The sequence below is a fragment of the Ursus arctos genome, unplaced genomic scaffold (assembly GCF_023065955.2).
Source record: "Ursus arctos isolate Adak ecotype North America unplaced genomic scaffold, UrsArc2.0 scaffold_13, whole genome shotgun sequence".
Classification (NCBI taxonomy): Eukaryota; Metazoa; Chordata; class Mammalia; order Carnivora; family Ursidae; genus Ursus; species Ursus arctos.
This window is the reverse complement of record NW_026622797.1, coordinates 49,518,976-49,534,743: the sequence shown is the minus strand read 5'-3', so window position 1 is coordinate 49,534,743 and position 15,768 is coordinate 49,518,976. Positions and strand designations below refer to the sequence as shown.

General features: G+C 41.6%; 1 protein-coding gene across 2 annotated transcripts in view; it reads left to right on the top strand.

The window, feature by feature from the left end:
• The window catches only part of FIG4 (FIG4 phosphoinositide 5-phosphatase), a 122,848-nt gene extending 107,567 nt beyond the window's left edge, over nt 1-15,281 (top strand). Inside the window, exon 23 of one of the 2 annotated variants that reach the window (XM_026511651.4) lies at nt 14,947-15,281. In XM_026511651.4, coding sequence (XP_026367436.1) covers nt 14,947-15,124 — 178 coding nt within the window. In that variant the 3' untranslated portion in view covers nt 15,125-15,281. The remainder of the gene's footprint in view (nt 1-14,946) is intronic. The other variant, XM_044388823.3, reaches the window with a different exon arrangement.
• The last annotated feature ends 487 nt before the right edge of the window (nt 15,282-15,768 follow it).

The following is a 15,768-nucleotide window of genomic DNA, read 5'->3' as shown; positions in this document are numbered from 1 at the left end:
TAAAGGATGTCATTCTGAAAGGGCCATTCTGTCCCTCCATAGCTGAATTGTGAATTTCTTCTGTAGTGCTGGGTTCCAGCCTTCTGATGACACCAGAATATCTTGGGAAACTTGTTGGAATACAAATCCCAAAGCAAACAAAAGACAGCAATAAAAATGGAACAACCAAAATATCCCTAGAAAATGGTTAAGTAGATTATAGGGAGGCATTCACTTTTCATTTTGGACTTTTGGTTACTCTTTAAATTTTCTACATATATACTTTTATTTATATTAATAATACTAACAGACTATGGCCATGCTTTATAAATTTCTATATTAAAACCATAATTAGCATAATTATTATTATTTTTTGAAGAGATACAAAATACAGAATTTAAGACCCTATTGGGTAGAGATTCTGATTCAGTACATCTGGGCTAGGGCTGGGAATCTGCTTTATAAAGTTCTCCTCTTGAATGTAATGATCAGCCAGGTTGGGGAGCCCCTGCTCCATAGGCGTTCCCTCAGCAGCTGTCCACATATCCATTGCGCAGCGCACCCAACATTCCATCACAGATGAACGCTGACAGAGATGAAGCCATAGGAGTCTTCCTGAAAACTCGCGACAGTTAGGTTTTGAAGGCTCATGATCCGTCTGATACCTCCTTCCAAAAGAGCATTTTCTCTGATTCTGCTTGTTAGTAAAGTGAAGGACAGCTCTGAAAAGATACAGGCTAAGTACTCTTCAAAACTATCAAGGCCATCAAAGACAAGGAAAATCAACTGTCACCACCAAGAAGAAACTAAGGTGACATGACGACTAAATGTAATAGATCTTGAATGGGACCCTGGACCAGGAAAAGGACACGTATGGACTTTAGCTAATAATAATGTGTCAATATCAGTTCATCAATGGCCACAGAGGTCCCAGACTCCCGGAAGGTGTTAATAATTAGGGAAACTGGGTATGGCTATGTGGGAACTCTGCACTAGGCACGATGATTCTACAAGTCTTAAGAGATTCTAAAACAAAAAGTTTATTAGAAAAAAGATGCAGGATACAAGAGATGTAATGTGTGATATAGCAAACTCGGTGGTAGCATTTGGTAAATTGAAAAGGTAAATATATCTGAGTGGGCATGAAGCATGTAAGTTGGGTGTCCTCACCTCTGAGGGAGAGAAGACACATGACCATTCCTGTAACCCATTGGCCTGAGTTTTCAGGAGTAACAGGCCACTGCTGCTGCTTTTCCAGGAAATTTGAGGACCGAAGGGACAGATTATTCCCAGAGGTCACTGTGTAATGTCTGATGGACGACCAGTTGCCCCGAGTTGCCCCGGGGGAGAGTCCGGGCCTGCATGCAGGCAGGGAGGGCTGACTCTGGGAGGTGCGGTCACATTCTTTGCCCTCTGAGAACAGGTCTCATGTGCTTGGTGCGCACCCTGTCCTTTGTTGGCAGGACAGCCCCAGTGCTGTGCAGGATAACCAGCCCCTGCTGCCTGTGGCTCAAAGCCAAGTGCGCTCTCATTATACGACAGCTGACATGTTCAAGTTATAGCCTGCAAAACAATGCAGCCAAATATCACTGGCTGCTCTTCTGGTGTTTGTAATAAAACATAGCTGAAACAGAGGAAAAACTGAATTTTTTTTTTATACTAAGATAACGTGTGCTACAAATGGGAGGGAAACCATACAGTTTATAAATTGCATCCTAAATTAGAAGCATTTTACATATTTTAGATCTGAAAATCATCCCGCTTCATTTCTCTAAACCCAAACATTCTTTTAAAAACAAAAATGACATTTTTATTTGACAGTTCTCAGGAAGAATGTGCAGTGTCGTTCTGCCATACGTGGACGAATAAAAATATCAACGGGTATGGCCAAAACATAGAAAGTACCAGCATTGCTGCTCATAAATGTGCTTGTGGTAGACTGTCCCTTCTGTCTCCTTGGGCAGCAAGCATACGCACACCCAAGTACCGGAAGTAGCCCCTTCCTGCTAGAACCATCTAGGAACAGGGCTCACCTGGGAAGGCTGGCTGCCTGCCCCTTGGTAAAGCAAGAGAGAGCTGGAGCTCTTTGCGTTTTGTTCAGTGGCCGACTCTGTTGGTCGGAGATCAGTTGCAGAAAACATAATCCATTCTAGGTAGATTAAACCAAAAGTGATTTATTATAAGATTTTAAGTGACTTTCAGAATCACTGGAGGGCTGAAGGAAAAACTCTAGACCAAGCTTTTAGGAACAACTCCCCAAAGCATATGGCAAGCCCTCAGAGTGGCTTCTGTATTTGCCCTCCTCAGAAAACTGTCCCAAGTAGCTGCTGGGTACACCACCAGCCACCTCCCCTCTCACCAGGAAGCCACCACTGCCGTGGCCAACTCAAGAACACGTTGCCTTTGCTGCAGTCCATAGAACTGATACCCGAGAGCTCGCTTCTTTCCATGTGACTCAGTTCTAAGTCAAAGCCTCCTGTAGGACAAGTGGTGAGTAGAACCTAAACCACATTTTGAACCCGAATTGCAAGGGAGTCTGGGATTTTTTTTTTCCCACTTTTCAGGCCCTGCACACTAGAAGGGGAGTTCAGGTAGATATTGGGGAATCTAAACACTGTTATCTGTCACAGTCTGCCCCTCCAGCCACCCAGTCATCCATGCATACTCCTGTGCTATCAGTGGAACCCACTCCCCACCCCCCACACGTAGTTACTGCATCCCCTTCAGCGCCCAGGATCTCTAGGTTCTGTGCAGCTGTCTGTATCAGGTCCAGATGAGGCTTCTTGTAGTCTACTGACGTATATACAAAAAGACTACCTGTTTGCTCCCAATATACAATGCTTGCAAACGAAAATAAAAACTCTCGGAGAAGGAGAAATTAGGAAACGTACGACTGCCATTTGCGTTAGCAGCCGTCACTCCCACTAGGCAAGCACGGTGAAGGTACCCTGCTCAGATAGCAGAGGAAGGTCCTTGGGCAGCCTTCCGGAAGGACTGTCTTGTCCATTAAGCCCCGTGGCCCAAATCTAACTGGAATACTAGCCATCTCCCGCCCACTGCGATAAAAGAATAGCTGATTTTCCTTACTCTGCTTGGACTGCTGCTGCTATGTAGGCACTGCCTCGTTAGCCAGATGCAGGTGAACCTCAAGATTAAGGGCTCCACCACCTTCTGCCTACTTCCTCTCAGTCTCTGCATCACTGAGTTGCTGCCATATCTGGACGCCTGCAGTATGCAGCTGTCTTGGAGGAGAGCAAGTCCGGACGGAGCCGAAGTGGGAATCGAGCTGGAGAAGACTGTCCCCCAGAGCAGCCCTGGATGAGCAGAGGTGCTGTGGCAGTGTCTGCCTCGGCAGCAAGGACAGTGTAACCATGCAGGGCAGTCATGTATCAAGTTTAGGGATCAGCTTGAGATGGATGAAAAATAGTCTTTTAAAAATAGCTATGCCTAGGGGTGCCTGGGTGGCTCAGTTGGTTAAGTGCCCGACTCTTGATTTTGGCTCAGGTCATGATCTCAGGGTCCTGAGATCCAGCCCTGCATCAGACTCTGCCACCCTGGTCATGGAGCCTGCTTAAGATACTCTCTCCCTTTGTCCCCCCCCCCCCCCAATGAATAACTATGCCTAGTTGGTTCTGGGAAGAAGACAGCACCAACATAGTTTTAAACTCTGAATCCTCACATAAAACTGAACAACCAGGTAGCAAAACCAAATACCCATAGACATTTACCTCAAAACTACGTGATAATATATCCCCACAAATCCCTAAATATAAGCCCATGGTGGTAAACCACGAAGAGCCACCAGACTTGCATTTTATCAGTGTTTGTACGAGAGGGAGAAGCAGGCAAGGAACAACAGGGTGTCTGACACAACTGAATAGCTAACAGGAACGCACTAGAGATCAGTGCAGGCCAATTTGAGCACAGCAGCTGGAACTGGGAGGGGTTTTACCCGATTCAGCACTAGTTGAGTGCAGGGGTTTCTGGGTGGATTCTGAAAGGAGCTGAGGCACTCTAGGCCACATAAATGTTTGAAACCAAACAACCAAAGCCCTTCCGGGTCAGGGGACCCATCTGATTCCCCATGGAGTCAAAATTGAGCAGGACAATGACAGTGGACATGAAGGAAAGAGAAAAGTGGAGAAAGGGGAGAGGTGCGGGACATCTCAGAAAGCAGTGTGCCATGGTTTTGAATACTTCACAAAAACAACCAAAGAGGGAGTTCTGTCAAGTCAGTCAGACTTTCTTGAACTACACCTTCTAAAGGTTCAGGAAAACTCATTTTGCATAACGAGTGTCAGAAAAGTATCAAGATCCAATGCCGTATAAAGTTATGAGAAGAACAGAAGAAGGCAGAACAGGGACATTTCCCCGCAGACCGTGAAAGCATGCCAGGAAGACGTCAGTAAAAGAGATCAAAACTGAAGCGTGCTATTTCAAAATGTGCTTAAAATACAAAACTTAAAAATTCAAAAAGAAATGAAGAAAAACAAAGATTTAAGAGAAAGTGTCAGATACTGGCAATAGGCAAAGAAGATTTACTATGGATAATAGGAGTCCTGAAGAAGAAAAAGAAAGCAAGAGAACAACAACAACAAAAATACTAGGGGTGCCTGGGTGGCTTAGTCAATTAAGCATCAGACTCTTGATTTCAGCTCACATCATGATCTCAGGGTCATGGGCTTGAGCCCTGTGTTGGGCTCTGCTCTCAGCAGAGAGTCTGCTTGAGATTCTCTCTCCCCCTCTCCCCCTGCCCCTCCTCACCCCCCACTTTCTCTGTCTCTAAAATAAATAAATAAATCTTAGAGATTAAAAAAAAATACTAAAAACTAATGCCAAAAAACCTTGTGAAATAACTACTTAAAACTATATCTTGAGAGAGCACACCACATACATGAGAATGGTAACCCAGAATGATATGGTATAGTAAGTAAACTAGACTTTAAAGGGAAAAAAAAAATCCTTTAGATATCTAAACCAAAGGAAAGACTTCTAAGGGGAAAAAAAAATTAGATTATCCTCAGACTTCTTACATGCAACTCTCTATATTAAAAAAAAATGGAGTAATATATTTAGGATTCTCAAGGGAAAGAAATGTGAGCTGAGGATGTCATTTCCCAATCTTTTAAGCATGAAAAGCAGAGACAAACGGTTACAAGGAGGAACTTGGCGTATTGTTCCCATGAGGCCTTCCTGTGGGATGAAGGATCTTGAAACAATCAAAATGACTAGTGAGGCAGTGACATAAAGCACTGTGAATTGTAAACTTACAGAATCAAAATGCAGATTAAAAGGGGGAGAGTATAGTATGTGAAAAAATGGGGAGGTGCTGCGGGGAGCACAGGCAGAGGGAGCATATTCAGCAATCATATCGGTGGCAATAGTATTGTTATTCCAGTGCTAATGTAGGTTCAGTGTGGGATAAATCAAATAAATAATTATGGGCTGTTCTAATTCTGTCATCTTTTTGTCCCTAAGAAGCAGGATTCCCCCCCGCATGGCATAAATGCACACAGGTGGATGTGTAGGTACGTGCATACAGTGGCCCGGAACAAGGAGAGTCCCTAGTCGCCACATTGTGGTCTTGAAATACCAATTCCCCACTAAAAGGAGCAGAGCTCTGGAAGAAGTAGCTGATTCCAAGTCAGTGTTAGGAAATGGACAAAAGGACCCTGGAACATCTTGTCAGTCCAGATAGCAAGAGAGCTACTAAAGATTGCAGGGGTCATATCAAGAGGCCTTAGGAGTGAACTTGAAGAGGCTCCCACTGGACAAAGATAAGATAATTTGAACTTCAATAATAATAATAATTGCAGTGGAATGGAACTCATCAAATATGTTTACATCCATGAGTTTATAATTTTTTTTTAAAATCCTGATCACTTTGGAAGGACTATAGGGAACCATTTCATTATCCAGAAAACTGGAAAATAAAGGGAAAAGAATCAAGCATATGACACTTTGAGGCATATGAATTATACCACCGGATAACCAAGTAAGAGGTGAGGGGAAATGTCTTTAAAAAGAAAAAAATAACAGTGTTACACTAATTAATGAAAAAGAAATAATTAGCATTGGTAGTCCCAGTGTTAACAGATGTAGGCATTGAGCATTATTGGCTGTTAACAGCAAAAGAGATAAACAACTTAGACAGTATGGCCCCCTTGATGAAACAGCACACCACCACCTATAGACTTGCCAAAGCAATTGAAGCAAATTCCCACCAAGCTTCTGGATACAATTGCTGACTTGCAGAAATATAGAGGACAGGGGAACATTTTGAACTGTATTATAAATATGCAGTCAGCAAAATCCAGACTGAGAGAAACTCTACAACCTGGATTCTTCAACTGATTAATTGTAAGGAAAAGAAAGGAGCAAGAATCTGTAGATTAAAAGGCATATTATGCTTTTGAAAATGGGCAAGATTAAACACAGTCTAGGGATGCACATTTGAATGAAAAAATCATTTTTTTTTTTTAAGTGCAAAGAAGTGATTACAAGTCAGGATGATGGCTACTATGGTTTTGATGGGAATGAGGCACATGGAAGGGGCTTAGCTGCCAAAATTTCTGTTTCTTGATCTGGGTGGTGTTCACCTTATGATATTTCTATGCGTCTGTTTTGTGCGGTTTTCTGTATCTGTGTTTTATTTTGCAATAAAAATGTGAAATGCATTGATAGTTCTGAAGCACAGTTGTTTTTCCATGGTAAATATTGGGTAAACATTGTTAATTTTTTATATTTAATTGACATATATATAGGGCAGTGATGTAATGTCACCAAAAACTTTACCCTGACAAACCTGTAACAGCCTCTAAGGCCCTTGTGTGTATCACATTGATTCTTTTATATATGACAACATAAAGAGTCACATTTTAAGCACAAGATGTTCCAACTCTATCTAAGAAATAGTAAATGTTACAGTATTTTATCTAGATTTACTGGCTCCATTACCCCGGATGCTCATCAGCTATGCTTTTGTTCTAGTATCTGCACATTGTAAATGTCCACAAAACGGATGTGGTACAGATGAGTTCACATGGGCTCATGTGAAGTACATCATTTTGTGGGGAGGGTTGAAATATATGGATTGCCCTTCCCCCAGCATTGTGTTGAAGAATACATGTATGTATATAATGTATGTAAGCATAAATATCTATTGTATTTTACTGTATATGGGCATCAGTATATATTATATATAAACATTTTATCTATATATGTAGCATGTTTGTGTGTCAATGCTGTTTCTTCACCTAGTGGATCTGATGAAAAATGAAAAATGAGTCTTCAAGAAACAGTTTAGCAGCCTTAGACATGACAAATGCATGCATTTTTTGAGATCTATGAAGGTCATCGTGTTCTATAAATAATTGTTCTGTGTTGTTGTTGCTTAGGTTTAGCCATAAACTCTTCCATTTCTGTGAGACTGCCGTGCTTTTCTGGGTGGCCTGTCCTTGATGTGGCTCCCCGACAGGTTGAAGGCTGGGAGGAGTGCTTGAGAAACACAACCTAGCAGGGTTGTGCTGTCCTCGTGCTCTCTTCATTACCAAAACAGCCACCTACTCCTCTCCTGTCACAATCTGAAAAGACCTAGTCTACTGTGTGGAGTCGAGCTTCCTTACTGCTCAGCCTTTGAAGGGCCTCCTCTACAGACCGGACAGCCTGCCTCTCTGGTCTGTGAGATTATACATTTTATGTTCTACCATCACCCATTATATTCTTCGCTTCCCTTCTCATCACCGCTGTTTGCTTCTTCCCTGGTGGATTGTTTAAAGACTGGCATTATTGTCATCTTCTCCTTAATGAATTTTAACCTGCCAATGAGATTTCCAACCTCGCTTTCAGGTCTCTGCTGGAGGACAGCCCAATCATCTTGTTATAATAGCAGCTATTAAAAGGATTTGGAAATGTTTGTATATAAAGAAATCAGATTTGTTCATTATTCTGTGACATGCTCATTAGCTTTCAATGGCATAATAAGGCTGAAATAATTGGACTTTGTTAGGGATCATATATTAGATTCATAGCATTTAAAAAAAAAGATTTATTTATTTGAGAGAGAGCATTTGTGTGCACAAGCAGAGGGGCAGAGGGAGAGGAAGAGAAGTAGACGCCCCGCTAAGCATGGAGCGTGACGCAGGGCTCCATCTCATGAGTCTGAGATCACAGTCTGAGCCGAAATCAAGAGTTAGAGGCTTAACTGACTGAGCCACCCATGGGTTCCATAGATTCATAACATTTTGTATGTTAATATAGACTTGTCTTTTAGTAGGAATAAAAACAAAATTAATTTCTTTACCTTGACAATGTTTAGAATGTCATCAGCAGGTACTAACATGGTTTAATTTCCTATTACATGGGTAAGCACTTTCCCCTCAAGCCCGTCACCTTCACTCTATGGTATCACATGTATATACCCGAAGACACGTGAAAGTGCCCTAGAGGGGCAAGGCAGCAAACCACGAGTGCTTACCCATATTTCCGGTGTTGGAATTGGCACGACAGATATGTAAAAGTGAGTATAGACAGAGCCTGCTTTCTCGGATCCCAGATTAGAGGGGTGTATTTTGCCTTTTGTTGTATTAGAGGTGATTTGAAGATTGACACATTCCTCTTGATTTCAGCCCATTTAGAACTTTGTTAATCTGCCTGAGTCACTGTTCTCTCACCTCTAGAGGATAAGGACCCACCCATTCTGCCTCACCATTGTTTTTTGAGCAACTTTGATAGCTTTATCCTTCTAGAAGGCACTGCAGCTTGCCCTCAGTTTCCTTGTCCACTTACGGATTATCTGAAGAAAGGAACTGAAGAATAAGGCTTCTGATGGGAAACCCTAGCTTCCCTATTATCTCAAGTAATTCAGATCACACTGTATTCAGGTTCTGAATTTAGAAACCCAAGGTAAAATCTTATTCCTTAACCAGACATCATTCATTCATTCAGTGAATAACTTTTGAGCACTTAACCATATGCCGAGTGCTCTTCTGGGCATTGGAGATAAAGAGGTGATCAAAATGGGGTTCATATTCCTAGTAAGTATATAAATACATAAATAAAAGATCAGAGAGTGATAAATACCATACAGAGTTATATTAGGGTAATGGGCTAGAAAGACCTAAAATTACCCAGAATTTGTGAGGAAAAAATAATAGGAAATAGGTTCAAAAACAGTCTGTCCAATAGATCGTTCTGTGATGATGGAAATATTTGATCTCGACACTGTGTCAGACAGTGGCCATTAGCTATGTGTGGCTATCAGACACTTGAAATTTAATTGAAATTAAATTTTATTTAGTTTTAGTTAAGTTTAAATAGCCACATGTGGCTAATGGCTACCATATTGGACAAGTACAGTTTGAAAGCTACATTTTGGATTTAGGTGTCTATAGTAATGCACAGAATGTGAATAATATGCAACATTCTCTTGAGTTTTTAACATGGTAAAGCAAACAAACACATTCTCACCAATCATCTTGGTAAAATAGATTCATGACTAGGCTTCAATATACGAGTACCTTATTGGATACATTCTCTTGACTTTTTCACATGGTAGAATAAACACATTCTCACCACATCATCTTGATAAAATAGATTCATGATTAGGCTTCAATATATGAGTACATTATTGGAAGGATACAAGTAACCTAATAAGGCAACCAAAGAGAAGCAATGGACGATCAAAAAAAAAAGAAATGTTAGATTGGCATCCACACACCGAGGGCTGAATGCTCTGAGCAGTAGTAAAGATTAGAAGGAGAGAAATTTATTTCATGGTGACGTATAACATAGGTCCTTCTGCTGGTTAGGTGATAAGGGCTATTATTTTCTAATAGTAATTATAAGACCTGCAGAAAGCCAAATAGACTAATAATCAAGGGCTGGTGCTTTTAAGGCATTTGCTGAGGTTTTGCTTCACTGAGACCAGAGCATCTGATCAATTTTGAACCTGACCTTGCTATATTTTCTCTTGGAAAGCAGAGGAAATGACCTAATGATCAGTTATGACCCACAAAGAATCGTTTGGTGCTGTGAAAGAAACAGAAAACTGGGAGTTTGTGATAGCAACAGAAGGGAAAGATATATACATATTTTTTTAAGATTTTATTTATTTGACAGAGAGAGACAGCCAGCGAGAGAGGGAACACAAGCAGGGGGAGTGGGAGAGGAAGAAGCAGGCTCCTAGCAGAGGAGCCTGATGTGGGGCTCGATCCCAGAATGCCAGGATCCCGCCCTGAGCCGAAGGCAGACGCTTAACGACTGCGCCACCCAGGTGCCCCAGAAGGGAAAGATATTCTGTGACCAGAACCATTACTAAATTTTCTGGAAATGCCAAATGGGGTTTGATGTAGGCCAAAATGCTAATCGTAGGAAAAATAGAAGATTTTAATATATGCAAAAGTCTCACATGTATAATATTGTTGAAATTATACAAATATTGTCCTGTTTTTCTATCACCAGCCACAAATTACCGGGACATAACTAAATTCAGAAGACATTTCAGTCTGACCAATTATTCTCTTGTCAGATCAGCATGTTTACTGAGTATTCAGTATGTGTTGGGAGAAAAGCCTCAATAGGAATTGAACTTTAAAAGGGACTCAAGCATTAGTTCTGCATCCAAGGGTAAGATAGGGTTATTGTCAGACATGGTCATAGTATAACCAAGTGAGTAATTCCACATTTAAGAAAGAGCATAAAAGGGCACCAATAAGTATTTTCTTTAAAAAACATGGTACGTCTTATAAATTTCTGCCTGAAGTCTTTCTTTTCTGTGAATGGGAACTGCAGTAAAGGCCACGTGTCATCGATCCTTGGTGTTTGAGCGCACCGAGCAGTATGGGTTAAGCAGCCCATAAATGAACTGGCAAATATGTTATTTTAAATAAGACTGTAACATTCCTTGAGGGGAAATACAGAGCTCTTCTTTGAAGATGGAACTAGGTTCTGCAGATGAAAGAAATGAGCCTGCACATTTGTAATTATAATATTTTATCTCCAGAAATACTACTGGCATTGGAGTTAGGGAGATCTTATCCCTTTGGGGGCTGTGAGGAGAAGTGGAAAACAAAATTCCCTCTGTTTGTGGTCAGGAGAGAAAAGTGGAACCATTTTTTCCACCATGAAAGTGCAGTAATAAGCCAGCTTGCTCTACTGGAATGAATAAAAGAAAGTAGTTTCATGATTTCCACATCATTTAGTGTTTAAATACTGGTCTTTTTAGCTAGAAACAGATGCCATCTAAGCTAGAAGACTGTTCCGTGTAGTATTGAAAGCACTATTGGGTTATCCATCTCTCTCCAATACCCTCAGAGACAAGGTGCTGACCAGCAGCCCCTTGTGGGGTTCTTGGATGTTTTTGTATTTCTTTCCCACCTGGGAAATGTGTAAGCTACCAGGAAATCAGACTATCTCCTCATTAGGAAATGTGTGGTGTATCTAATATGACTGCTCGTATATTTACAATTAAATGTCAAATTATGCTTCTTGATGGAGGGTTAGTGATAGTACATGATTTGAAAAGAGATTTCTTGCTTGAAGTGTTCAGTGCTGCTGACTGACCACAAACAAGATCTTCTTTAGCATTTTAGATACATTTCAGTCTCTTAGACCAAAGAGTCTCAAACTTTGGCAAGTGTCAGAATCACCAGGAGGCCGAGCTAAACATCTTTGCTGGGCCCCACCCTCAGAGTTTCTGATTCAGTAGGCCTGGAGTAGGGCCTGAGAATTTATATTTCTAGCAAGTTCCCAGGTGATGCTAAGCCTCCTGGTCTGGGGACCACACTTGGAGAACTACTGCCTTAAGCCCGTGGGGAGGTCGTTGTAACTGGCTTCTTGACGTCTGAGTAAAATGAAGAAACAAAAGTTTCTGCGTGAATGGGTTTCTTCCTCCTCATTTTTCTGATTATGCCAACAATATTGGGTATCTCTTCAGCATCTTTCTGGCCCCAGTCCAATAATAACCATTGTAATATTACAACTTTGTTGTTTAATAGAGACTTTGAATCCCACATCCATGGGCGGTTGTGCTATGACATTCCACAGCCAGCCCACCTGCATAGTCAGCCGAGGCCTCTGAAGGATCAAACAATGCCTTGGTCACTTAGCATTTCCCCTTTCTCAACTCATGGAGGTTTAGTGCCCAGACGGTATCTTCCTACATCTCTTGGATGTCTGGTGTGATTTCTGCCAGAGAGGTCATCATTAATGAACAAAGGGTTCTGGGCAAAGGCCTGGCTTCAAAGACAGGACAGAAACCATTAGTCCCATTTTTAGATTGACTTTAAATATCTCCTCTGTGACATGGAGGGTATGATCCCAGTGCTTCCTGCCTCCAGGATGAGTGTGAAAATTAAGGAAGGTCATATGTGTAAAAGGGATTTAAGAAGGGGAAGATCCCAGACAGGTGTAGATGGTGTGGTTTAGGAGTGGTTGCTCTCTATGGCTGGTACTTTGATGACAATCTCTAAAAACCCTAATCGAGTCTTCATTTTAAAGGTTTAGGTTAAAAAGGTTTGATCCTGAATATTATCTACCATTAAAGAATTCTAGCATTTCAATGTGAATTATGTCAATGATTGGAGAGTTGCTATGTTTTTGTGAGGGAAAGTTGAGGAGAAGAGTTCATATTATTTTTTTTTAAAGATTTATTTATTCATTCGACAGAGATAGAGACAGCCAGCTAGAGAGGGAACACAAGCAGGGGGAGTGGGAGAGGAAGAAGCAGGCTCATAGCGGAAGAGCCTGATGTGGGGCTCGATCCCATAACGCCGGGATCACGCCCTGAGCCGAAGGCAGACGCTTAACCGCTGTGCCACCCAGGCGCCCCAAGAGTTCATATTATTAATCATCCTAATTGTTCACCATTATAATGTGTTCTCCACAGACATCAGAATAACTAACTTGTGTATTTTGAAGAAAGCGCTGCAGCCAGGCTAGAGGACAGATTGAGATGCAGACATCTCAGGATTCTTTCACCTTCATCCTTTTTTTTTTTTTTAACTTTGAGTAAATCATTTTCCTTTGGTTTTTATTTACTTAAATAAGGTTACATTCTAAGATAGTATGACATTATTTAAGTGCTTTAAAAAAAAAATGGGAGTACTTCACAAACTATATACCAAATTTGAGTTGAGATATATTATCCTGAGGTGAAAACAATTGAGGTTGGCTTCCAGAAAGAATATTCCACCTCCAGTTATGTTTTATTTTAATGTAATTTAATACATCTCCAGCCATGGCAGGGTGTGTTAGCGTTCCAGGTAAGACAAAGCACAGTGAGCTACCTTGACTGTTTTCTGGGTAAGAAAGACCCCCATTTGATGGTGATGTGTCCTAAGAGGATGGGGGCGTTTACTGTACAACTCTTGTCTTCTACTGTATGTCTGCACTTCCTGATGTCTTTTGAAATGTTGACATTCCAAGTACAGACGTAGCTGGGGCTGAGGCCCAATTCTGCTCCTGACAGCAGAGAATCTTCCCCAGCTGCTGGGGTCCCAGCTAACGAAACAGCCGTGCATCCAGGATGCCTTCCTGACACTTTGGTACAGTGGGCAAAGCTAGGGTCCAGCCCAGAGAATAGATTCTTCGGATCTTCTCTGTCTGTGTTATCTTGGTGCCCTGGTGTAAGAAGTGCCCCCCCCCACACACAGGGCCAGCCCTGGGGTAAGTGGTGGAGTGTGTTGTCATTGTACACCAGTCCCTCACAACACCATTTTTGTTGACTGTCCTCCCCATCAGTGGCCCCTTCTTGACCTTCCATTCACACTGTACACACATGCTCACTCTGCATCACACCTGACTGGGCTGACTGACTCATCCCTTGAAGGCCTGCTCTCAGCTGAGGATGTAATAACCAGTAGGTGCTCAATCTTCAATGAGTAAAGGCTGTGTCAGACACCAAACTGCATTTTGACAAGGCCTTTCTGGAGACAGCACCTTCTCCAGTGGGTAGAAGGAAATTTCATGCCTTAAGTTAGGCTGGGTGGTTGGGAATGGAAGGATATTTTTGAATAAAAAGATTCTTGGATGCTTTTCAATACCCCAGAAAGGAAGGAAGCTGCTTCTTACAGATCTACAATCTCTTGTCAAAAGCCTGAGGCCAGATGTGTTTCAGAATTTACAATTTTGGGGGTGTTAGCATAATAGGATGGTACATCCGCAGTGTGATCTGAGGACTTGTCTGATAATTAAACACATTAATATTCACACGAAGTGGGGTGAGTATTGTTGGTTCAGGTTAGGAAATGAGGATATGCCACCAAATGAATTTCAGTTGGGTCAGGTTTTACCATCAAAGTAACATTTGGTTATTAAAGCTTTTAGGATTTCAGAATTGCAGATAAGGAATTATGCACCTGTAATTATTAATTGTAGTGCACATTTACTGAGCACTTACAGTGTGCCAGGCATTATGCTAAGTGAGCACTTTATCTGTATAAACTCATTTGCTCTTCTTATCAATGTGAGGAAGGAATTTGTATCCCTTACTTGGCGGATTCCTACTGAATCTTCCTTTAAAAACTATAAATAAACTGTTAGAACTAATAAACGAATTCAATAAAGTTGCAGGATACAAAATTAATATACAAAAAAACACATTGAGTTCCTATGATGTGTCAAGGAGCAAAGAATGTGCAGCCGCCACCTAAAGTTAGTCCAGTCATGTGAGGGGGACAGATGGTGCACAGACATAGGTGGGCCCGGGGCTGCAGAAACAGAGAAGGGGTGCCCACCTAGCCAGTGCTTCAGGGAAGACTGCCTGGGCAGGTGCTGGGCCAGCTCTGTCCTCTGGGCAGGAGAGGAAGCCAGCTTAGAGGGTACAGGGGAGGTCACTACCCCCACTTACTGCTATTAAGTCTGCATGGTCAAGGTCCATGGCTCTCGAATGCTTTGAGACCATAGCTCCCTGTGGGTCCTTCACTTTGTTTTCTTCAATGTAGCCTTGTCTTCTCTTCTCTTTTATAGAACACCTATCTCTGCTTTCTCACAAGACAACATCTATGAAGTTCAGCCTCCAAGAGTAGACAGAAAATCTACAGAGATCTTCCAAGCCCACATCCAGGCCAGTCAAGGTATCATGCAGCCCCTTGGAAGAGAAGACACTTCCATGTACCGAGAATACATCAGGAACCGCTACCTGTGAAGAGAACAGGTCCACCCATGAATTTGCTTAACACTGTAATCTGTTTTGTCTCATCTTAAAAATTGAATTTCCTAGGAGTCCTTTACATCTGAAAGTTTTTCCTTTTTGTAACTGGGGAACTATAAATTATAGGAAATAAAGAAATGATTTGAATATATTGCTGTTATTGCCTATGCTTTATTTTAGAAATACTTTGCTTAGAAATGTAGTCAGTAGGGGCACCTGGGTGGCTCAGTCCCTTGAGCGTCTGACTCTTGATTTCGGCTCAGGTCATGATCTCTTGACTCATGTTGGGCTTCATGCTCAGTGCAGAGTCTACTTGAGATTCTCTCTCTCTCTCTCTCTGCTCATCCCCCTGCTTGCAATCTCTATCTCTCTTTAAGATAAGTAAATAAAATCTTTTTAAAAATGCAGTCAGTATAGTATCACGCCATAATTAAGAAATTAATAGGTATTGTCGAGCCCCTGCTGTGTGCACAAGCACTATGGTAGAGTCTGGGAGTATCACAGTAAGCAAAACAGGCCAAAAAACCCCTCTCTTGGGCAAAATGAAGTCAGAGTATTTTTCTTTGTAGTTAATGTATTTTTTTAATTTATTCTGATTTTATGTTAACTTTGTGGTTTGATAAAAAATGTATCACTTT